Source organism: Halichoerus grypus, chromosome 2 (genome assembly GCF_964656455.1).
Source record: "Halichoerus grypus chromosome 2, mHalGry1.hap1.1, whole genome shotgun sequence".
In the NCBI taxonomy this organism is placed as follows: Eukaryota; Metazoa; Chordata; class Mammalia; order Carnivora; family Phocidae; genus Halichoerus; species Halichoerus grypus.
This window is the reverse complement of record NC_135713.1, coordinates 59,371,301-59,397,671: the sequence shown is the minus strand read 5'-3', so window position 1 is coordinate 59,397,671 and position 26,371 is coordinate 59,371,301. Positions and strand designations below refer to the sequence as shown.

The following is a 26,371-nucleotide window of genomic DNA, read 5'->3' as shown; positions in this document are numbered from 1 at the left end:
AGATGAGTTACTGAATTCCCTTTGGATTTTGTTTTATTATATCTCTGGTAAATAAAAGTGAATTTTTTGGGACCTCTTACAGACTTGTGGAAATCTACTGTACTTAAATTAAGATTGTTCACAATAACTCTTTAAAAGGCAGAATGGGGGTTAGAGAAGGGGGATTCATTTGAAATTATTTTGAAACTTAAAATTTCCTAAATACTCTAAGTAGGATACTGAATTATTAAATAACTTACCTCTTTTAGAAGAGAGCATGCTAGCACTAAAATGTCTTTGAGAGAACTGTCACGAAATGAGGTAGCTATTTTCCTGTGTTTTGCTGAAGGTCTAGAATAATCAACCTAAAAAGATCAAGATGAATTTATTTAACCAGACTTAGCAAATAGCAAAGCAAAAATTTACTAAGAAAAGGAATGGAAATAACGATTAAAGAAGCATCAAGTACAGAGTTAAGCGAGCTTTTAAAAATCTACTGGGATAAGTGCCTTGCTTAATGTTACTCAAAGAGTTAATGTCAGACCCATTGGCAGAACCCAAGTTTCTAGATTGTTTCAATTCACTGCTCTTTCTAACTATACCAATCCCAAAATTAAAAACCAGAATTGATCATACTTTCAGAGGCAATATGAACACAGATTATAAAATCATAGGTGGATCCTAAGACTATCAACTCCTGTACCATGTACCATTTCACATTAGGCAATTAACAACTTCCTTGTTCCTCAGATTCCTCCTGTAAAACAAGAATCCCTAAGATAATCTTCAAATTCTAAACTCTCTGAGAATGAGTTAATAATCAATTACAGAAAAATTCTTCATACAAAAGTAATATTTCTATATATACCAGAAATTTCATTGGTTCACATATCCTCAGTGTTTTAAAAAGAAACCAAGGCAGAAATAATAAATAACCAGAAATCTTATTATATAAGCAATAGTACATTCCCTCTGAATATTAGTTATTGATTGATAACTGTTGAGAATAAATTTATGAGGGCGCCTGGGTGGCTCAGTTGGTTAGGCAACTGCCTTCGGCTCAGGTCATGATCCTGGAGTCCCGGGATCGAGTCCCGCATCGGGCTCCCTGCTCAGCAGGGAGTCTGCTTCTCCCTCTGACCCTCCTCCCTCTCATGCTCTCTGTCTCTCATTCTCTCTCTCTCAAATAAATAAATAAAATCTTTAAAAAAAAGAATAAATTTATGAAGAGTAGTTCTTGAGCTCTAATCTAAAATGTGATATGGTCAAAACTATACTATTAATGCCATTTATACTTCCGTTTATCAACAGCAAACAGCAAACAAAGCTGAAGTCTGATACCCAAACGACTTTTAACACGATGGGCTACAGTTGCTACAGCATTCCTTTTGCTATTTGGAAGGAGAAAATAAACCATTTTCTTTGTTAATGCTTATATATTTAAGAAAAAGCAGTGAGTTCAAAATTGATTATCTGATACTTCCTAAGCTCCATCATACAATTTAGACTATACTTAAATGTCGCATTTACTTATAGAAACATGAAACATAACAGAAGTGATTACAGAAAGTAGTTACTGGAATCTGTAACCAATATGTAAGATTCAAATTAGCATTTCCAGCATTCTTCCCTTCTTTTAAATCAAACTTCAGTCTGTCTCTCTTATAGTATCTCCCTCAATATATAAAAACTTTTCCTTAATACAAATTAATAATAGCATACAGGATTACAATTGTGATTTATGAAGTACTCATCACATATTATTTCACTTACTTCTTAAAATAACCCGTGAGAAATATATTATCCTCTTCTTACGTATGAAAATTAAAGTTTACAGGCATACGATCTTAGACCAACCTCTCATTACTACCACATCTATAACATGAACAGAAGAACCTCTTACGGAGCACTTGTACATGCTAGGCCCTGAGCTAGTAGCTTATCTAATCTTAGTAAGATCCTGGAAGGTGTCATTCTCACTTTACAGACAGTAAGTCCGTAAGTTTAAAGACGTTCAAAAGTTTGTCCAAAGTAGTAAGCAATAGAGCTAAAATACAAATCCAGGTCTTATTTCAGTTATCTTCAAGGCCTACCTGCTTATTTTACTTGTTTTACTCATTGATATCCAGTTTTTTGAGAAGAGGAACTGTGCATCTATTGTCTATTGTATATCTATTCCTCTATAATGTAGATAAAGGATATTTTACTTCTTGATGATTTTATATTGAATATCCTACAGGAAGAGTAGAAACAATAGCCTTGGCTTTGAAAAAAACAAGATAGCATATAATCCTCTTTTAGGAAACCTCAAGTTTAGATATTTTTCTTAAAAAATACATCTTGTTATTGACATTATATGAATTTACTTGGCTCACATTTAACAATAATAGTATTTGATTTTCACTATGCATTGCAGATCTCCCTGCTGCCTGGTTCAGAAATACTTACCAAATGCTTGTTCAAACTATAAATGCCATAAAATTAGACTAAGTAAAATGTGTCCACAAAAGCCATATATTTTTTACCATACAAAACCAAAATCACACTTCAGACCTTGAAGCTTTTTTCAAAAGCACTTGGTTATATACAAGATAAGCCTAGACCATCTTGTGCCAAAAAGTAAGAAAATATTCAAAGACCGGTGAGTGTCAAATGGATACGGAAGCTAGCCTGAAAGGGTTCCTACTGGCCAAATCTGGCAAAATGTGAGCATCAAAATATAATGTTAGTAACAAATTATAATCTATTAAATAAAATAAGCCAGCAATCCATACTGACATAAATAATAAATAAATAATAAATGAAAAAATTGAAAGTCTGATGAGGAATGGGTATTTTCAGTCTTAAATAGTTATTATTTATAAAGTAGAAAAAATAAATCTACAATTAAGAGAAGCCTGGTGGAGACCATCTTCATCAAGTAACCAAAGTAAACATCATTAGTAATGTAACAAATCAAATCATGTGCTTCCTGACGGGAGACAATGAGAAGACCACAGTATCATTTCTGTGATACTCGTAACCAATATGCATAATCTGAATCTAATAATAAAGAAACATCAGACAATCCCAAATTGAGGGACATTTCACAAAACTGGCCTGTAATTTTCACAAATGTTAAGGTCATGAAAAGTGAGGGAAAGATTGAAGAATTTTTCCAGATCGATGGAGACTAATAAAACATGTCAAATAAATGAAATGCACAATTCTAAACTGGTTCCTTTCTGGGACAAATGGATACTGGTAGACAACCATAAGGCGAGAAATCTTTACATACTCTGGGGTGGAGGAGTCAGGGAGTGAGGTCTGTGATAAAGTAAGGGATCACTTTAAATTTAAGAAAACCATCCAATAAAACTAGAAACATTCTCTAATTCCTGACTGAACACAAGCTGGAAACACTTATTTTGGGTGATTTTTTTAATGCACAGGAACTATACTGACACTCCAAAGGGAGTTGGCAAGTAGTCCCGGGTATGCAAGCTCTTCATATTTATACACACACATACACACAAATGCAGACTACTCAACATGACAACAGTTTTAAAATATAAACACTGCCTTTATTCCCCTTTAAACATTGTCCCACACAGAACCCAACTTCTGCTTTTGTTCTGTTTAGAACCATGATAAGTACAAAAGTGAACAGAAACAGGTGACAATGTGCTCAGTTGCTGAGCTCATAAAAGCACTGTTTGGGGGAAGCATAGCTTCTGGAAACTCTCCTTGTACAGAGTGAAAATCCATGCTAGCAAGTGGCCAAGTGCCAAGGGGCCTGTTCTTTGAGGAGTCCTGCTGTGTACCCATTGTTGAGAATCCATTCACCTGCTTGTCTTTTATTATTTGTAAGCAAATAAAGGTTTGTTTCTCTTCATATAATTTATTTCTTATGGCTAGTGTATTACTATATATAGAGGATAAAAGGACACTTCACCAATTGTCATGGAGCAAGGACCATGTCTAATTCCCTCTTCCTTGTAGTACTTTACACTATTGCTATTACTTTCAATAACAGTAAGTGTTCCAATACCCAATTATCCCACCAATAAAATACACAAAAGACTTGATTATCTAGTTTTATGCCACACAAACATTTTATATGAAAGAATTCAACATTACTTAGCAAACTTCACATCACTATTAGATGGAAGCCTTACCAGGTTCATTTCCTGAGTCAACTCGGAAAGGATTATTACTCCTATTACGCAGTGCTCCACAGTACCCTATGGAGAAAACAACCAAGTGTACCCTAAGTAGAGACATATTATTGGTTCTTGATGTGTAAACAAATAATTAAATACTGAAACATCACATATTCTTAATAATGTATCTACTAAAATATGTGGAAAAATTATTATAAGGTCTACAAAAATAATGTCAAGTTCATTTTTTGAAGGATAAATTTAGGTACACACAGAGTGGCGTGGGAAAAAAGCTCACCTACCTTAGAACTGCACAATATTCTACAAAATGTTTATAGCACCTAGAATTTATAATAAACTAAACCTTAAAATACAAGAGTTTAATACTTTTCATGAGACTATGCATAAGAATGAACAAAAAATGCTTTTTAGTTCTATAAATTTGCTTAGAGCTGAACTCAATAAATAATTAATAAATTGCTTAGGAACGAATCTAAATCCCTCCATCTAATATCACATTAGATCACTTAGGCCCTTTTAATATTATTTAATAGTGCATGTGTATGCATTTATTAGGGTATCTAAAATGAAGGCATCTAAAGTGCCCAATGCACCGGGGTAAATAAATACATGGCTATCAATATGGTATACAGTTTCATAGCCTCTATAATGTTTTAATTTAATCTCAAAAACTTCCTTCAAATCAAAATTCAGATTTTACATTCACCGTTACTAACAAATCACCCTACTGCAAAATCACACTAGAATTATAAAAATTAAAAATGTCGGGCGCCTGGGTGGCTCAGTCGTTAAGCGTCTGCCTTCGGCTCAGGTCATGATCCCAGGGTCCTGGGATCGAGTCCCACATCTGGCTCCCTTCTCGGCAGGAAGCCTGCTTCTCCCTCTCCCACTCCCCCTGCTTGTGTTCCTGCTCTCGCTCTCTCTCTGTCTGTCAAATAAATAAATAAATAAAATCTTTAAAAAAAAAAAAAAAATGTAACATGCAGGGGTGCCTGGGTAGCTCAGTCAGTTGAGTGTCCGACTCTTGATTTCAGCTCAGGTCATGATCTCAGGGTCATAAGATCGAGCCCCACGTCAGGCTCAGTGCTCAGCATAGTCTCCCTGAGATTCTCTCTCTCCCTCTGCCCCTCGCCCACCCACGTGCTCGTGCTCTCTCTCAAATAAATCTTTTAAAAAAATAAAATAACATTCAATTATAGTGTAATCATAAAAAGAAACACTAATAGAGATTACAAATTTTTCATGTCTTAATTTTATAGTTGGTCATTTCTTCTATTTATTATCTTAGGATAAAAAATAAACAAAAGACACATTCCATAATTTTTGCATTTTAATTCTTTATGGCCGTTCTCAACACTCTCAACTGTTTGAACTGAGCTACAGATTTCCTGTTACTGAAGCATCCATCCTCTGAGTACACCAGGTCAATGCTCCTCAAAGTGCTGCTCCCTGACCACCTGCTGGTCGTCTGCAAACTCAATGCTAATCTCAGAATGGATTGGTACTGGCTCATGACAGAGGAGATAAAAGAGTTTGCACAAGACTATAAGCCAGCTAAGTCTCTACTAAGTACACTTAGTTCAGCTGGCATTTTTTTCATAGCAAGTCTTCCTCAGTGAAGGAAGCACCACTTTGATTTACATTCTGCTCCGTATCTTGTTGTGAATCAGTAAATTGGATAGCACTGCCATGGATGACAGGAGGCTCTCCTGGGTATGTATGTAGAAAGGAAGCCCATCAATGTTTGTAGTGTGGCAGCAGTAAGACTGCAATAACAGAGAAAAGAAGATGTACAAAACTTCAGGCCATTAAAGATTTAGCAAATTTAAAATAATTTTTAGTACAAAATTCATAGAAGCTGCTAATACCCAAAAGAACCACGTGGTACTATATTTGAGTACTTAAACATTAAAGTCAGTTGCCTTTCTCATGACTCAGTTAGGTTAAGTCATACCCAGAAAGCAAGTGCTTATTTTTGTGATACTTTGATACACTTTGAAGACAACACATTTTGTTTCTTCTGGTTTTCCGAAATTGACAAAAACACACTAAAGCTCAACTTAAGTTCAACTTACCAGTCACTGGAAAGAGAGCTTAAGAAATGTTAACCAACAAGAATGACTTCATTCCATTCAGTTTTCAACCTTAATGTTATTTTAAGCCTGCTTCTCCCTCTGCCTCTGCCTCTCTCTCTCTCTATCTCTCATGAATAAATAAATAAAATAAATAAATAATAATAAATAAAATCTTTAAAAAAAAAAAACTCTGAAGTCTATTCTTGCCTACACTAATGATTCTTTTTTTTTTTTTTTTTAAAGATTATTTATTTGAGAGAGCGAGAATGAGAGAGAGAGAGAGTGTACATGAGTGGGGGAGGGTCAGAGGGAGAAGCAGACTCCTCGCTGAGCGGGGAGCCCGATGCGGGACTCGATCCCGGGACTCCGGGATCATGACCTGAGCCGAAGGCAGTCGCTTAACCAACTGAGCCACCCAGGCGCCCTACACTAATGATTCTTGATGAGCTGTGTGTGATCTTAGTAAATGACAAGAGAGGGTTGCTATTTTGTTAGCCCAACTCTGGAGTGAAGAAGTCTTTTGTCTCTGCATAAACTCTCCCACCACCCCAGGGCTGCTCTCCTCAGGGTTAAAAATATATTTATTCCTTATGAAGTTTTAGATGACCAAGTATTTGTTAGCCAGGGTTTTAACAATATGAATAAAAGAGAAGCAGCATAGTCTAGTGTTTCATATTCTGAGGTTTCTAGAATTGCACTACATGGTAGAGTTACATCTTACACAGGGATTTGCTGCATAAGAGATAAAATCTCAGAAAGTCCAAATTGCCTCTAATTGCCAATAAACCAATACCGAACCATCTCTCAATCCAAACTGCCAGTTTTTCCTCAAAAACTGTAATAGAGGGGTGCCTGGGTGACTCAGTCGTTAAGTGTCTGCCTTGGGCTCAGGTCATGATCCCAGGGTCCTGGGACCGAGCCCCACATCAGGCTCCTTGCTCCGCGGGAAGCCTGCTTCTCTCTCTCCCACTCCCCCTGCTTGTGTTCCCTCTCTCGCTGTGTCTCTCTGTCAAAAAAACAAATAAAATCTTAAAAAAAAAAACAAAACTGTAATAGATCACTGCTTCTACAGCACAGCACTGGCTAAAGTGCTTTTTTTTTGCAATTAGGGATAATGTCTGTATGAAAAAATATGTATCTTTAAATATCTGAATCACACTGAGCAAGGCAAGATGGTCATCCTAAGAGGCATGCAGAGACTGGAAATAGCAGATTTAAGTTTGCCACATCATACCTCAGGACATAGAATATTCTGTAGAATGGCAAGTGGAATCACTGGCTCAATGTATATGACTGTTCTCTTACTTATTTTTCTTTATTTTTTGCAGTTCAAATACCTGAATTTGCATAGGTTAAACGTGCATATGCTATAACTTGAATCATTTAAGTTAAAAATATCCTTGAGAAACTAGCATAGTCAACATGGTCTAATGCAACAGTTAAATATATGTATCTCTTAAGTTAGAAAACTTGCTGAAGTGCTTGCTCTATGCTTTACTAGGTCACTGTGCAACTTTATGCAATTCACCTAACTTTCCCCTAAGCCTCAATTTTCTCATTTGCAAATGAGATTCACTTCACAGAGATGTAATGAGCATTACATCACATAATACATGAAAAATATTAGATCCATTTTGTATATATGTAGTACATAGACATGCATGTTAGAAAGGACAGAATATGTATTTCTGAAATTTTCTAACTTTTGTGTATTTTCTAACATTTTAATGTTCATTCTTTAATGTTCATTCTTCTATCCCAGAGGATAAACAATAAGTCATAATTAATATGGTACTGGTAGTCACAGAACAAACCATACACCTTTAAGAAAAGTTTTCTAAACAAACAAACAAAAAAAACCAACTAGTGATGTTCTAATAATGTAATAATGCCTTCTTACCTGAAGGAACTTCTTCACATCAGCAATAATTTCTCTGAAGACAAACTGGTCTTTCTGAACCTCAAACCATCCCAGTTTAGTGATTTTAGCAATGACCTGAATTAGAGCTTGGATAACAAAGGGTACCAGCTTGGGTTGTGATGCCACATAATTAAGAATGTAGTTTCCTGTAAGAAAATATTCTGTGATCATTTGAACTTTTCAGTAACATAATGTGAATAATGTGAAGAAAAACAGCTGGTAATTACATATTCTTTGACAAAAAGTTAATCCCTTTCTCTAAGATATATACTTATTTAAATAGTCATTTTTGCTACAAGCCTTATTGGGAAAAAGGAAATTTGCTCCGATTCAATTTATATATTAGGGGATAATTTGAGTATAATGAGAATGTCACTTTTGTCTTTGCATGATTTCATGTAGAAAAAACTGCCATGTGAATACAGAAAACTGCAACCAGGCCAAATGAAGCAAACCATATACAGGATGCACAGACCTCAAACATCTAGTAACTATCTCAGGTTCACCTTATGTGTTATCAGCCTCATGCATCCTTATCTGGTTTTATACTTTTCCAAACTATTTCAGATCACCTTCCTTCCATCACTTCATTATAACTCACAAACTGCAACCCTTCTGAAGTCTACACCCAAAAACAAAATTCAGGTCTTCTTCAAGATTAAATGCTTATTTATTCTACTATTTAAGTATTTCTTAACCATTTAAAATGTGTAAAACTCTACTAAACCTTTTATTAGATTTCTTTTTTTTTAATGTGTCACTGACGAAGTGTCTGAGTTTTATTTCCATATCCCATTTCTCTCATGAGCCCTATGATTTTATTGCATAACAATGCATAGCACAGTCACTTCTACGGATGCATATATCTTATTATAGCAAAACTGACTGTACGCTATCCTGTTTAAGTGGCATAAAAGATACAAATAGTACAGTATGATAAAATAAGTATATAAGTTAGGAAAAGTACGAACAGAATAGTAAATTAAAACTTGGAACAAAGTAGATACACCAAGATCGTTAAAAGTGGGTAGCAAAGTCAGCTATGAGCTTCCTAGTGGATTGAATAATTGGTAACAAATATGCCAGAAGTCTAACAGGAAAATAAAGGAAACAAATTTTTAAAAAGGAAAAGATTCCATTTCTACTTTGGCCCCAAAGGCCAACATGCCATTAGGGTAAAGAGTGAAGAAAAGGTAAATACCTCAATATTTAACTAAAAATAGCTTTAATGGAAATAGCTGTAGTGAGATTCTTGACATTAAAAAAAAATTCTCATGACTCAACCTTAATTTTTATTAACAACAAGATTATATAGTTATGCAAATAAAAAAATTAAATCTTTTTTTAAAAGATTTTATTTATTTGAGAGGAAGAGAGAGAGGAAAGGAGAGGCTCCATCCCAGGGACTTGGGATCATTACTTTAACTGACATGCCAATTATCCTACTGACACGTCAGACATGTCATGACAAACATTCTAATCTACTTGCAGGAATAAGAGCAGTAGGTTAAACCAAAGAAACTCATAAAGGGAACACATCATTTGTTGCTTGGAATTGTTTTCTAAGTTTCTACTTTTCTTTTTTCCAAATTTCCTTTAAAGCATGTTCCTCTTTTTATTTAAGTATTTATTTAAAAAAATAAGTCAAATAGACCATCTGACAATAGGCCTATATCTTTTAAATAAACTGAATCAGTAATTATTCTGCACCAGGCCCTGATGGGTTCACTGGTGGGTCCTACCAACATTTAAGGAAGAAATTATATCAATTATCTTCAATCTCTTCCAGAAGACAGAAGCAAGAGAATTCCTTCTAACCAACTCTATGAGGCCAGCACTATCCTAATAACAAATCCAGACAAAGATGTTATTAAGATAAGAAACTACGGACCAATATCTCTCATCAACATAAAGAAAAATCCTCAACAAATTATTAGCACATTGAATCCAACAATGCATAAAAAGAATTATATACCCCAACCAAGTGGGATTTCTCCCAGGTTATGCAAGTCTAGTTCAACATTTGAAAATCAATTAATGTTATTAAGAGAGGAAAGAAGAAAAATCACATGATCATATTATTAGATGCAGAAAAAGCATTTAACAAAATCCAATGGCCATTTATAATAAAAACTCTCAGCAGACTAGGAACCGAGGGGAACTTTCTCAACTTGAAAAAGAATGTTACAAAAAACCTAAAGCTGATGGATGAAACCATAGAAGAACTAAATAAATGGAGAGAGATTCCATGTTCATGGGTAAGACGGCTCAACATTGTCAAGCTGTTGGTTCTTCCCAACCTGATCTGTATATTCAACACAATCCAAATCAAAATCCCAGTAAGTTATTTTGTAAACATTTACAAGCTGATTCTAAAGTTTACATAGAGAGGCAAATGACCTAGAATACCCACCACAATACTGAAGGAGAAGAACAAAGCTGGAGGTCTGATACTACCCAGCTTCAAGATTTATTATAAAGCTACAGCACTCAAGACAGTGCGGTACTGGTGAAAGAACAAATAGCTCAATGGAACAGAGCGGAGAGCCCAGAAAAAGACACACATGAATACAGTCAACTAATCTTTGACAAAGGGACAAAGGCAAAAAAGAATGAAGACAGTCTTTTCAACAAATGGTGCCAGAACAACTGGACACCCACATGCAAATAAACGAATCTAGACAGACCTTACACTCTTCACAAAAATCAACTCGAAATGGATCACAGTCCTAAATGTAAAGCACAAAACTATAAAAACTCCTAGAAGACAACACAGGAAAAAAACCTAGATCATCTTGGGTTTGCAATGACTTTTTGCACACAACAACAAAGGCACACTCCATGAAAAAAACAGTGATAATTTGGACTCAGTTAAAATGTAAAACTTTTGCTCTGGGAGAAACATCAAGAGAATGAGAAGACAAGCCACAGACTGGAAGAAAAATCTTTGCAAAAGACTAATCTGATAAAGGACTGCTATCTAAAATATACAAAAACTTAAAACTCAACCATAAGAAAACAACCTGATTTAAAAATGGGCAAAAGACTTAGACACATCATCAAAGAAAATATACAGATGGTAAATAAACGAATGAAAAGATGTTCAATCATATGTCATCAGGGAACTGCAAATTAAAACAGTAAGATACACACCTACTAGAACAGCCCAAATTCAAAACATTGAAAATACCAAATGTTAGCAAGAACGTGGAGCAACAGGAACTCTCATTCATTGCAGATGGGAATGCAAAATGGTACAGCCACTCTGGAAGACAGCGTGATGATTCTTTACAGAATTAAACACACTCTTACCATACAATCTAGCAATCACTCTCCTTAGTATTTACCCAAACGAGTTGAACTTATGTCCACACAAAAATCTGCTTTAAGCTTTATTCATAATTGCCAAAACGTGGAAGAAATCAAGTAGGTGAACGAATAAATTGCAGTACATCCAGACAATAGCATATCATTTAGTGCTAAAAAGAAACGAGCTACCAAGCCATGAAAAGACATGGGAGAAGGTTAAATGCATATTACTAAGTAAAAGAAGCCAATCTGAAAAGGCTACACATTATATGAGTCCAACCACATGACATTCTGGAAAAGGCAAAACTATGCAAACAGTAAAAAGATCAATGGTTGTCAGAGGTTAGAGGGGAGGGAGGGATGAATAGGTGGCACACAGGATTTTTGGGGGCAGTGAAACTATTCTGTAGACTATTATAATGGGGGATATATGTCCTTATACATTTATGCAACCCACAGAATGCATAATACCAAGAGCGAACCCTAATATAAACTATGGACTTTGGGTAATGATCATGTGTCAATGTAGGTTCATCAATTATATCTAATGTACCTCTGGTGCAGAACACTAATAATGGAAGAGGCTATACATGTGTGGGGGACAGAGGGTATGAAAACTCTACTTTCTGCTCAATTTTAAAACTGCTCTAAAAAAATAAAATCTATTTAAAGTGTGTGTGTGTGTATATATACATAAGTCAAATAAAATCACGACGTTGTATGTGTTAGTTTTATAATGTTTGGACTCTAATTTTTAAAACTGTAAATTTGTTTTGCTTCCTTAAGCACACAAGTCCATGAACACATGGATAAATCCTCCTCTAGGCTTTCTGCAGTCTATGATTCTGGGTCCTTAAAGAAAAGTATTAGTCAAATATATGAGGCAAATGACATGTCATTGTGTGATTTGATCATTCAAAAATCAGGCTTAAAATCCATCATACATACACATTTTAATTCTTCTGATACACAAATACAAATAATGTGAACCTTGAGGCTGGAGAGCATATATGAATCAACAGTTCATTTCTACTACGAACAAAGATAACTGAAAAAAAAATCCCATAGCTCAATTATTAGACTTCTGTCCATATGAAAAGCAAACACATACATACACAGATACACACACACACACAAATCTTAAAATACATTATTTCTGAAAAATATACTGCTACTTCATAGAATCAGTTTTCCAACTACACGAAGTTCCAAATATTATTCTTCCATATACACATTATCTTCCTAATAAGTAGGAAACTGCTTTTGATTTTACATGCATCCCAAATGATTTTGTATAGCATCCTGAGAAATAAATGGAGAGTTGACTTCTTTCCTATCGTTCAGTTGCAAATGAAGTTAAGACAATGGCTAAGAGCATAAAATCCACACAGATTGTTTGGATTTGAATCACCGCTCTACTTCTGAGCTGTGTGATCTTGGGCACACTACAGAGCCTATCAAATCTAATTTCCTCGTTTATAAAATAAGGATAATAAGAGCACCCACTTCATAAATGTGGTGGATAAAATGAGATAGTACAAATCTTACCAACAGTACACATAATAAAATGCTAGTTATTATTTATTATTAAACTAAACAAATGCTTTTTTGATTATACATTGTTGTACAACACATCATTGTTCATCACTAGATGGGTAAAGGAGACCTGACAACTCATCTTCAAAAAATAACAGAATTTTAAATAACTTGTATCCCTGTTAACAGTTTAACATATTTAAAAGGAAAAAATTATTTTGAAATACAATGTTAAATAATGTAACATTGTGTGTCAACTATACTTCAATAAAAAATAAAGTGCAATTTTATAAAAAAAGCATAATAAACCACTTACTGATATCTACCCTCTGTTCAACTGGCAAAGGACTGACTCGGCTAACAAGTTTTGAAAGACATGTTGCTGCAAGGAGCTGAGCATAGGATGTCTGTAAAGAATAATAAATTTTATTTATTATTATCACAAATGAAATTAGAATCATCAAAACACTGACAGGAACTTTTCCTAAGCAATAATGGAAATTTTTCTGGTTTTCCAAGCTGGCAGATTTACAATGAATAAAGTATATATACAAATATACACATATATGTATACAATTTCTCATAAGGGTTCAGTCATTGAGGAAGGTGTAGGTCACTTTTTCACACAGCAGCAAATAATCGAGAGAAAAAAATTATTTTGAGCAAGTTCAAATAAAATACTCTTACCATGTCTAGACACAGTCCTGTATGTTCTGGCCTCTGATTATCTCTTCCAATTCACCTGGTTCCACTCTTCACTATCGTCTGATCACAATAGCTTGTCTTTTAGCCCCTCTGAATGCCTTTCCCACCTTGACCTCCCCACTCCTTCAGATCCATGTCTTACTGTATTGTATCCTCTTTGGCCACAAATTGTCTTAACTTAATAGTATACTCAATTCATCAAAATTTGGTCCAGTTATCCACTATACCTCCAGTAATTTCTTGTAAAAATAGTCCTTCTTTCTTTTTTTTCTCTTGACTAGATGTCAGCAAACTAAGGCCCGTGGATCAAATCCTATCTGTTTTTGCAAGGTCCGTGGGGTATGAATGGTTTTTACTATTTTAAACAGTCAGGGGAAAAATAAAAATAATATTTTGTGATATGTGAAAAATATATGAAATCCAAATTTCAGTGTCCATAAACAAACACAAAACATAGCCATGATCATTCATTTATATATTGTCGATGGCTGCTTTCATGCTATGACAGCAGAGTTGAATAGTTGAGACAGACTGTATGTGGCACTCATTGCCTCCTGCTGCTGAATGCATTATATACTGCAATAATATAGTTATAATTCCACAGCACCTAGAGTGCCATGGGTATTGCCATGACATGTACCTTTGATTATTACCAGTGCATAACCATCATGTCAAAACAAGATAAAAGCAGATTTCAAGTATCTAACTTTTAAGGCACAGTTGAGTTTGAATTATTGTTATTGAATTAGATAGCAGAGCAATGTGCTCTTTATGCAATGGCACTACAGCTGTCCTAAAAGACTATAATATATGTTGACAATATCAGACTAAGTATTCATGACAATGTTCCTAACTCACAGGAAATCAACAGTCAGAAAAAGTAGAAAATTAGAAGAGTATCTCATCTCAGTGGAATTTCCTCACAAAAATAAAATGGGACTGAGACCAAAGTTCTGAAGAGACTTGTTTGTTAGCCAAGCAAGGAAAGTCATTTACCAATGGAGAATTAATTAAAATCACCATCACTTTATTGTAGTAGCGAAATTATATATGCAGAGAAGATAAACCTCAAACTACTAGCCTTTCAATGAGAACAATGCTCAAACAGCTGAAGACATGGGAGCAACATCAAAAGTCAATTTCAAACAAGGCAAATGATTTGGAGGTTCTCTTTAGTTCCTAACGAGCTGACAGATGTGCTAATTCTGCCTATTCTGTTACCAATATTATATTATCCATTTATTCCAGAAGTCAATGCTAAGTCTGAAGTGACTAAAGACCTCTATGAAGAGTCTATGTGGAACTTTATGGCCAGAAATATTTTCAAAGAAGTTGAGAAAACACTAATTGTGTACAACCTGAAGCAGTATCTGCTAAGATGTGTCACAAGTGGTGGTAAAAATATATGGAACAGAAAAGGGCTTAGCTGTACAAATTTACAAAGCTTATAAAAATGTAAGAGTCTCAAACCTATGGTTATTCATTATGTTCTTCATCAGTAGATACTCTGTAGTAAATTATTTGAGTCTACTATGTGTTAATGAATCAGTGGTGTTAATAGTAGACTTCAATTCACTTTTGTGAACTTATCTTCAGTTCTGTGAATTTGTGTCAGCAATATAAGCTGAAAGTCCTGACTTGCCCCACCACACCATAGTTCAAAGCTTAGCAGTAGTAAAGTTTTATCACAATTTTTTTTAGCTCGGGGCTGAGACTGAAATTTTTCTGAGAAGAACCACTATTGTTGCATGCTAAAAGGCTTTTAAAATTAGCTTTTGCTGCAGACTTGATAATGTAATTTAATGAATTCAACCTAAAGTTACAAAATTGCCTAAAAGGCAAACGAGTGCTTAGTACTTACATTACAAAACTTATAATTCAGTAAAGTCATTTCAATAATAACTAACATTTTTTCGATCACAACTAGTAGTAAGCTGCTTTATACACTTTCCACACTATCAAAAGTTAAAACAAATAGGAAGATCTCTATCCCTGAGTATATTTTCTGAGCTCAAACTACACTTCCAGCAGCATTTTTCAGACCCTGATACAAGTGCAAAGGAAATTTCCATATTTTAAAATCCATTTAACTGAGTAACTGAGGAGCTTCCACCTAACCTTCAATTGGATGTGATTAATCTGCAATGTAATGACATTCTGAAAGGCAAACATCAAGAGAAGTTTCAACAGAATTCTATAAATGCCTTCTAAGTGATGAATATGCTTAATTAAAATCATATCTTATGGATTGATATCAACATTTGGCAATATCTATCTATGTGAAAAGACATTTTCAAAGATAAAATATAAAAAATCTCATTACAGATGAGTATTAACACATGAACATTTACAATCAACATGGATGACAGAAATATTAACTTTGAACCCCAATTAAGTCAAATGTTATCTCCAAAAGAACAGTTTCATTCTTTTGACTATTAGATCTGTATTACAAAAAAACTGTACTCAATTATTATACTTTTAAGTGTCATCAACAAAACTTTATGGAAATCTGTTTTCTCTCTTCTTAGAGATGTACTTACAAAATATCCTTGATTTAGCCTCTTGGCCCGCAAAGTCTAAAATCTTTACAATCTGGCCCTTTACAAAAAAAGTTTGTTGACCTCTGCTCTAGCCCCTACAGTCTCCTACTGTAGCAATACCCTATCATTTTACAGCTATTTTTTACACATTTATGCCTCTTCAACTAAACTATGAGTTATTTTAATGCATGTACATAAAGCAAGTAGGTAGTACTATACCTGGTTTTACATTTAAGTATTTGCTACATGACTACTGAGTGAATGGCTAAGTATCTCTAGAAGGGAGGCAGGCAAGAGGTAATCAGCATTCCTGTGAACCATTCCTTCATGTTTTAGAGTTAATTACAACCTGCCTCTCTTACCTGAAATTTTTTTTTTTAAAAAAAAGCTCTTAGTCAACTTTCTAAAAATACAACCTTTGCCCACCACTGATATGAGATATCAAAAGGGGTCAAGACGAATGAAGAAACTATTTCAATTCACGCCTATTTCTACCTCTTGGGCTCTCTTCTGAAGTTTGCTCTCCAGATTTTCCAATTCTTTCTATGATTAATCTCTTTGACAGTGAAGTAAACTATAACAAAAAGACATGCGTAATATCTATCAATTATCATTGCTAACCTACACAAGTTCATTAACACTGACATGTATCTACTGATCTTTCATGGTTAATCGCTGTTATCAAATACTTACTGTTCCTTGTTCTAATAAAAGTTGACACTTGCTGAGACATTCTGGGCTGTCAATAAGTTCCAGGAGTGCTTTCTCAGCCTCTATTCTTTGTGTAAGATCAGTCCCTATGTAGAGATGAGTACATAACACTTCCAATTCAGCCAAGCTCTTGGGAAGAAAAAAAAAAAATTAACATTTTACTTGAGTGAAAGACAAAAATAAGGTATACATAATAAATACAGGAATCGAGGGATGCAAATATCATGCCTGAATTCATCAATTCAATAAATACTTACTGAGCTACCACTACTTACTAGGGGTCACAGTGGTGAACAAAAAAGGCCTATCTCCTATCGCCAAGTTATTTATTTATAAATTGACAGTACTGTAGTGGAAAAGTAAGAGTATAGAAAGAGAAGGACTTGCTTAATCCAAGGAGTTTAAAAGGCTTGCCTGAAGTAGTAACATTTATCCTAAAAGGGTGAGCCAGATGAAAAAAGACTAGACAGGAGTCCAGGCAGAGAAGTAGTGTTTACCAGGGCCCAGAACAGAGCGTAATCATTTTGAGGTATTAAAAGGTCAATGTCCCTGGTAGACAGCAAGGAGGAGATGCCAAACGAAGCTGAAGAGATAGGTGGGGGGAATTATCATGAGCAAGATGCAGACACTATGTCAATTACATTATTTCTCAAATTATCAGAATTTCAATGGTTCCATCCATAAAAAAGCAAAGATAATTATAAATATACACTGATTTGGGGTTTCTGAACTAATGACTCATAGTGCTGCAGGCAAACTCTGTCATGATTTTCAGGAACTATGACCTAACCCCATGTTATTTCTAGCAGTGTAATAACTGGTTATCATGTTGTAGGCTCCTATTTTATAAGCACAAAGAATAATTTATTCTGTTTATAAATATAATTTCATCTGAAGATATAAAACATGGATAAGATCTGGAAAAAAAAATGAGATCAGCATTCTTGTTAGCTTAACACAGTTTTTGTTAAAGGCCCCTGACTAAAACAAACTACTTCACTTTGAACTTGAATTAGAGAGAATTCTTTGGAGGACAAAAAAAAAAAAAAAATGGCACAGATTTCAATATCAGGTAGTCATATGAAGGTAATGGGATATTCCTAAAGAAATGCCATTTTTTATCCTTTCTGGCCTGAATTTTTATGTGGCAGCCTTAGAGCTACACTAGTCCAAACATTCTCTCAAAAACATATATCTTTGCCTAACATGAATGCACACAAAACACTGAAATGAGACCTCCTCTAGCTCCTTTATTCTTCTCACTTCTCTCTCCTTCTTAGCTCCTTTATGGCATTTTCCATTTTCTAACCAGGTCACAGCCCAAAATCTCAGACTTGGGAAATTTCTGCTAGAATGAAAGATAAAGAGAAGGTTTCAAATGAATAAATTAAGATAAAGGACCTCAAGTGCGCCACCTTTTCAACATTTCCCCCACCTAGACTGGCCCAACAAGCCCTCAGAGTACTGCTCCATAATGCTCATAATATTAAAATGCATAGAAAATTTATGGTTCATGAATACATATGAATTTCCATATTTTCTCCAAGGGTAAGAAATACAAAAATAGAAAGAGCTACCTTTTTCCCCCCTCTCCTGACTCATGATCAACCTTAGAAGTCTTTTCCTTCATCTAATAAACTTGAAGGGCTGAATTTTAGAACTGGTAATACCCAGAATGATTTAATGATAAACTGATCCTGCTGTCAAGCATTCATCGAGGCCTAAGAGTCTCTGAAGAAGTAGATTTTGAATTCAAAAAGAATTGGGCCAGAAATAGTGACAAGACCTAACTGTTTAAAAGCAAAAGGCAGCAAAAAAGTAAGACTCAAACCTATCTTTTGGTTTGTTTGGAGAATTAAATGAGTAAGGGTCACATAACTTCTGGCACAGAGTATACCCTATGAAGGTTAGTTGTTTATTATTATTATGACTTAATAACATTGTAATGGGTGGAACTGTATCCCCCTAAAATATATGCCCAATTCCTAACCCTGGTACCTTTGAATGTGTCCTTATTTGGAAATAAAGGTAATTGCAAATCCTTAAATTAAGGATCTTAATGACACCATCCTGGATTTAGGGTGGGCCCTAAGTCTAATGACTCATAAAAGAAAGGAGAAGTACATGTGAGATGCAGAGACACAGAGATACACAAAGGAGAAGGTCATATGAAGGAGGTAAAGACTACAATGATGAATCCACATGCCAAAGTACACCAAAGATTTACCAGCAGCCATCAGAAAGTAGGAGAAAGGCATGGGGCAGTTTCTCCCTCAAGGAGTCCAGAAGGAACCAATACTAGTGACATATTAGTTTCAGACTTCTGGCCTTCATAACTGTAAGACAATAATTTTCTGTTGCTTTAACCCACCCAGTTTGTGGTAATTTGTTACAATAGTACTAGGAAACTAATACAAATATTAATCAATTCAGTGGTACTTAAGTAAACCTATTTGGAAAGATTCCAGAAAAGTTCTGGAGATTATTTTGTCTGTTTTGCTATACTGATTTAAAGAACCTCAACAAAGAACAAATCTGGAGTGAATTCAAATAGTATTGGTTTAAGTCAACAATATTACAAATTACCTTTTTCTTTCCAAAGGTATTTCAAAGTATTAACTGAAAGGCAGTGCAAGATAAAAAGGGAAGGATTTGAACTTTTTCTTAAGAAAGACTGAAAAAAGGGTGGGGGGAATCAAGTCATTCTTTCACTGTGATGATAATAATGAAACACATGCCAGGCATATCAAATCTTTTTGGAGAAAAGGATACACCCACAAAGATCCTTACTCTGGTGGAAAGTCATTATCTAAACATTTAAAACACTTAAATTCACAAAGTGGTGAATGCTGACTGACCAAGCAATCTTCTGATTAGCATTGGACTTTCCAGAGAATCTATAAAGAAAGACTTTATTTTTCACAATGAATTGATAAATTTGCATCTTAGTTTTACGCACTGATGTCTACGCATATGGTTAACATTAGAATGCCTTAGAGAAATGGATCCCTTCTCTATTTGCTGACAAATCAGGCTTGAGTTATTAAAGCTCCTGCAAGGCTTAATATCAATATCAGAAGCCCATAAAAATAACTAATAGGTAAAACAAGTAGAATTGGACATCACCTAACTCCCAAAGAATAACTATTAAATATGAACAGACAGCATCCAACTTCCACAGCATGAGACAATGACATAATTCTGCCTTAAAGATCTTCCAAGTTATTCTGAACTCATTTCTAGTCTTCGCACGTGACATACAATTAACCCCTAAGTGATGTGACTTCTTTCTGTACAGTGATTCTCACACATGTACCCATCAATGGGTAGATGCTAAGTAAAACAAAACAAAAAAAAACAGACAAAAAGCGTATATATTGGAAGGTATTAAAGGAAAAGAAAGCAGATCACAGGTTTTGGCCAGGGAGGGAGGAGAGCAGAACAGGATGGGGGGATGGCAATGGGGGTTTACAAAGGAACAAAAGGAAACTTCGGGGGGTGATGGATATGCTCATTGTCTTGATTTTAGTGATGGTTTCACAGGTGTAAACATATGTCAAAACAGCACAATTTAAATATGTGCAGTTTATTGTCAGTTATACCTCAATATTAACCTAAAAAAAAAAAAATAGAATGATGGCTTTTGTTCTAGGGAAAAAATGGCCCCTAATAATAAAAAAAATAAATCGATGAGCCACAAAAATCCCACCCCAATTGAATTTAAAACTCTTTTCAATTACTTCTCTATATCTTTCCTGCCATCTGGAATTAAGATTCTTGATTATCATTAATAGAAAACACTTTCATCTTGAAGTTCCTAATTTCCCCACAAATCTTTGTTTCTTCTTCCCTTCACTACCTTTTCCTGAGCATACCTGAAGGTTTATTCCTGGGTCTCTTGAAACTCCTCCTTCTACATTGAATTAAGATAGTATTTGTTTTTAGAGCTTCATCGTTTACAAAAGTATTTCCATCTTTTATTTTTCAACCAATCCTGAAAAGTAGACTCCTGCAAAGTACATATTTGTAGTACACCCATCTTAAGACAAAAAACAAAACAAAACAAAAAAAAACACTGAGGCTGAGAGATCAAATATATATATATATATATAAGTTGCTTAAGATCAAGTGTGGAATAAATGGTCAATTTTGAGCCAAATAAATACAAGTCTACAGACCTCAAGAACATGTTGTCTCCTTACCACCCTGATTTCTTTACTTAAATCTGCAGGGAGATAAGCAGATGATGTCCTACTCCATACTTTCAACCCTGTCTGCTCACCATCTTTATACCTACCAATTTCTTCCTCTTGGAAATTCAGAAAGATGCTAAAAACAAGCCAAAAATGTCAGAAACTGAACTGAACAGATTTCCACTTCAAGTGGCTCTTTGTTTTCAGTGGTTTCAAAGGTCTAGACCAGGATCTAGATTTATAATTTTGATGTCAGCTTTGTCTCTTCCTTCTCCTTAGCCCCTCCTATATAGTTAAAGAGTTTGGCATTGCCCAAAGAAAAGTCTGGCCTTTACAAACCTCAGATTCTGGAAGGTTAACCTATATCATACCTGATCGGCCTGTTTTTGTTTAGGGGCTGGGAGCTGGGGGATACACACTCCGTAGTCTTAAGTTGGGGGCTGGCCACACCAGAAAGACCAAGTGTGTGTTTTAGGGTAGGGGCTTTGGATCACATTAGTATTAGCCAGCCTAAAGACTGAGATCAATCACGAGGGCAATCAATAGTCAATCATGACTATGTAATGAAGCCCCAGTAAAAAGTTCCCTAGTTTGCAATACTCAATGCATTCTGTCATACATATAGGCTGGGAGAGTACCATGTCCTAAGGAGAGCAAAAGCTTTGTTTTGGAACTCTCCCAGACTCTGCCCTTTGCATCTCTTCTTTTAATCAATTTTAATCTGTGTACTTTCCCAGGAATAAACTGCATGCATATGACAGCTTTCGGTGAATTCACTGAGTCCTTTTGATAAGCTATCAAATCTGAGCGTTCTAGGAAACCCCCAAATATGCAGTTGGTGTCAGAAGTGAGGGCAGTCTTGTGAACTATGCCTTAAACCTCACAGTTTAGCTAATTCCTGGTATATACCTAATTTGTCATAAAATCCTAACAATTCTTTTTAACTCAAGACTCAGACTCAACACCTCTACATGATAGTCATAGACAATAGAGCAATAGAACAGTATTTTCTAACTGTGGCCTCCAGTGCCGGATTTCTTCAGCAGCTTCTCTGGGAATGAGTAGAAGCTCTAGAATCTACCACTTATTGACCCCAAGCAAATTATTTAACCTTTCTAAACTTCACTTTTGAAACTGCAGGTAGTAATACCCACCTTCCACAATAACCATGAAGAGTAAGATAGAAAACAGAAAGCTTAACCCAGTGCCTGGCACACAGCAGATCCACAATAAATTGTAAATAATCCCTTCAGTTCACGGTAAATATAAAACACTACATTGGTCTTCTATCTATAGTTTCTCCCATTCAAGTCCATACTGCCATGATCTTTCCCAAACCTCTTTCCCATTATGTTACCATCATGTTCAAATATAACAGTGCACAATCATATCTAGATCAATCGGGTAGCCTGGCTGGGTATGAAGAAACATAGCCATAGTCCCTGGTTCTGGAACAATTCTGAGAGTAAAAAGATGAACCAAATGAGTACTCCAAATTTTTCCTGGCATTATCTCTTGATTCTCATCTCAATCCCTCTGTTCTATCTAAAATTCTTTTATCTTACCTATTCCTAACTCTATCTTTCCTCACTCTGCCTTCCTCCCCCCAGTCTGGACTGTCTCCTCTCAAATGATAATCCAGATCCATTGCTTCCTTTGGGACAAAGTATTCTAACTCACTCACAGCTTCCTAACCAGAATGCATGTACCTTGATGGTATGCCTGGCATATTGATCCTCCAGCCCTCCAGGCAGCCAGGCTTTTGGCTGTGAGCAGTTTGTGTCAATGAACAAGACAATCACCATTTTTTATGTACGCCATAATGTGAAAAAGATTGTGGAGAAGTGCTCTAACCCACCTTACACAAGTCCACATCTTTACTCATCACCCTAATGGCATAATTTTTGATGAGCTACCCTGATGAGTAGGGGGACAGTAAGATATTGATATGAAAGAATATGGAATTATGAATTATTAGGCCTACTCTAACTCTACAGCCTTCGGCAAGTCACAACTGTTCTAAGATTCAGTGTCTTCAAGAATAAAATGTATGTATATACATATATGCACACCTCTCAAATTAGTTGTGGGGCTCAAAATCTACAATAAGCATGTGAAAATTCAAAATGCTAGGTACCGGTCATCATTATTAATAAATGTTCCTTGAGTTAACTGGAGAATATGGTCTCATATGCTAGAAATACTTCAAACTGAAAAGTTTCAGAGCTTTTTTTCTGGCTCTCAAAACTGTTTGATATTTTATTTGTCCAACTACACTTTTGAGCTGCTATGAACCAATACAGGTAGTTTTGGCATCAGCAGCTAATTTTTCTAACCCGCTACCTAAGTATGAAGAAGTCTTCCAGGACTGAGGAATTTACTATTATGCATCATCTTTCTAAGGCTGAAAACTTCCAAACTTCCACTACAGTCTTTACTTTCAAGATTTATACCTGAACTATGAACACTTGATTACCTATTTACAACCCCAAAGTCCTCCCTGTAAGTTTCTTCCTGTGAAAATTTCCCAGGGGGCATGTTTACCACAGTAGAAATAAATAACATTATTTTGACCTGGACACCCTCAGAAATGGCAAGGAGTCAAAAGGTAATGTGTGGGGCTATTTCCTGGTCTATAAATCGTGGAGCTGTCAATCACCTGACAGGAGAGTGGATGGTTGGAAAGAAAAGATCCTTTGGAAGAATCAATAAATAAGAAATGAGTCAGTATGACCACAGGCAGTCTGAAGAAGACTACAAGAAGAACTTGACACATAGACACAGTCACCACATTATGAAACTGACTACCCTCCAAGGTCATTCCTGCTATCCACAGCCTCCCCTTCTCTATTCTATTTTATATGAACCTTATGGTCCAGCCAGACCAAACTTCCTGCAGTGTGCCACGTCCTTCCACAATTCTTCGCCATCATTCACATGGTCCTTTTGCCTCTATACTCTTCCCCTCCTCTTCACCTGGCTGGCTCCTACAATTCTTTCAAGACCCACTAGACTGCAAGTTCCATGAGAGTAGAAATCATAGTTTTGCTAAAGCTGTCTTCCGTGCCTAGCAAAGTAGGAACTCAATTCATAACTGGACGAACGGAAGCTCAAAGAAACTCAAAACATCTCCTCTGAGAAGCAGAAAAGCTCTGCCTCATTCCTTCTCAAGACACACACACACGGTTGACTGCCCGTCTTCAATGTTCCCATGATATCCTGTGTTTAATTCTACCATATCATTTTTACATGTACTGTAATTATCTGTGAATTCTGTGAAGGCAGGGATGGTAAGATGATGTAATCCTTTAACCCAGAACTGTGCATAGTGCTTGAGACACAGTGGGAGCTCTATAAATGTTTGTTGAATGAATAACTGGATGCACATGCCAGTGCAGCCCGAGAATACGTGAGCCTTCCTCCTGAAGCACGGGTCCCATCCTTATCTCCGCGTTCCTCGGGCACGCTGCCCCGGTTTCCTCCTCCAATAAGGTTGCTGCTAAGCACTCCGCAACTCCCTACAGATACAGCCCCCGCCCGATGTAGCCAATTAAAAATCCAACCGCTGCCGCCGTTCCTTCCGGGGGCCCTGGCCCCCTCTCGAACTGCATCCCAACTGTGTGGAGGCTGGCGATGGAGCTGCGGCCAGCGACGCGGCGGGAAGGCTGGTCCGGCCCGGCCAGGCTCCCACCTGCCTGGGCGCCGCCAAAGCAGCCCTTCGCGCCGTGCCCCGCGCAAGAAGTGCGGGCTACCGCGCAGCGGATCCTCAGCATCCGCACCTCCCCGGAGGAGCGAGCTCCGAACCTGGCCCCTGCCCCTCCACCCGCCACCCCCGGGCACGGGCCATCCCCTCCTCGGGCCCGGGCCCGGGGTGGGCAGCCCAGGCCAGTGCCCGAGTCTCCGGCCGGGGCGGGGGCGGGGGCTGGGGCTCCGAGGCGCCGGTCCGAGGCCCGGCGGCCTCCGCCGCCGTCCTCAGCCCTCAGTCTCCAGACCTCAGCGTCCCGCCGGGTTCCAGGGGCGGCGGAGCGGGGACCCGCGGTGCACAGCGCACTGACCTGGAAGTGCAGCGCCATCTTCCCGGGAGGCGGCGCCGGCCGGCCGCCCCGAGTGCCCGAGGGGAGGGAGCGGAGGCGGGCACCGCTGAAGCCCCAGACGCCCGCGGGGTCCCTGCGCCGCTGGCTTGCTCCGCACGTTCGTCGCCTCCGCCGCGCGGCCTCTGCGTTTGAAGCGCTGGACGGGGCGGGGCCTGACGGGATGGGGCGGGGCGACGGAGACGGCGCGCGGGGGGAGGGCCTGAGGGGGCGGGGCCTAGGGAGCAAGGAATCTCAACCGCCCCCAGCACGGAGGTTTGAACCGCTGATGCTACCTCAGGTGGGTCGTAACCTCTGACATCTTTCCTTTGACCCAACCACCACAACCCAACTGTCAGCCATGACCCCTGGCTCTTACATCTCCCACAAACTCTGTTGATCCTGAAGCCTTACAGCACAACTATTGCCCATGGCTTCTGATGCCCCCATCTCCACAATTGTTCTTGTCCCCTGAACACCCACTTGCTGTGCACAATCAGCCATAACCTTGGACTCCTTCATGCCAACTGCTGTCCTTGACCCCTGACTCCCAGAGTCCAACTTCCATTTTCTTTTTAACTTTATTTGGGTTAAAATTAAAATGACAGTGTCTACATGGTGTTTTGTAAAATTCTAGCTCACCTCTTACTACTTCTCGCCTATATTTCATTGAATATGAATTTGTGTTTTACACCAAATGATTCCATTGGAATGAGAATCTATTTGAACAAAAGTAGGTCAAAGTCACTCCTTTCTGGTGCTTTTCGTTTCTTCTTGAAGATTGACCCTTCCAGTTGGGGGCATTGCACTTTAGTGTGAAAAATTACTTTAATACTGCTTATAGTTCAAGTTTGCTAGTGACAAATTCAGCCTTTGTTAACATGAATACATCTTTATTTCACCTATATTTTTAAAGGATAGTTTTGCTAGGTATAGAATTCCATTTTGTCTTTTAAAAAATATGTTCTCAGCATTAAAAAAAAAAAAACGTCTTTTTCCTTGATTTCTGGTTACCATTGTTTCTGTTGAGAAGTTAGCCATCTGTCTGATTATGGCTTCTTTAAAGGTAATGCATCTCCCACCTCTGGCTGCTTTAAATTTTTTCTTTCTTTTTTGTCTTTAGCAGTTTGAGTGTGATGTAACTCTGTGTGTGTGTGTGTGTGTGT

The 26,371-nt window shown here is 37.0% G+C and overlaps 1 protein-coding gene across 4 annotated transcripts in view; it reads right to left on the bottom strand.

Annotated features, from left to right (window-relative positions):
* RANBP17 (RAN binding protein 17) overlaps positions 1-25,326 on the bottom strand; it is a 321,688-nt gene extending 296,362 nt beyond the window's left edge. For 2 of the 4 annotated variants that reach the window (XM_078066861.1, XM_078066863.1), the window contains exons 1-6: positions 25,191-25,320; positions 16,925-17,071; positions 13,300-13,390; positions 8,118-8,284; positions 4,137-4,202; positions 240-344 (exon numbers count right to left, since the gene is read on the bottom strand). In XM_078066861.1, coding sequence (XP_077922987.1) covers positions 240-344; positions 4,137-4,202; positions 8,118-8,284; positions 13,300-13,390; positions 16,925-17,071; positions 25,191-25,208 — 594 coding nt within the window. In that variant the 5' untranslated portion in view covers positions 25,209-25,320. Of the gene's footprint in view, positions 1-239; positions 345-4,136; positions 4,203-8,117; positions 8,285-13,299; positions 13,391-16,924; positions 17,072-25,190 lie in introns of all 4 variants that reach the window. The other 2 variants (XM_078066864.1, XM_078066862.1) reach the window with 2 other exon arrangements.
* Between the last annotated feature and the right edge of the window lie 1,045 nt (positions 25,327-26,371).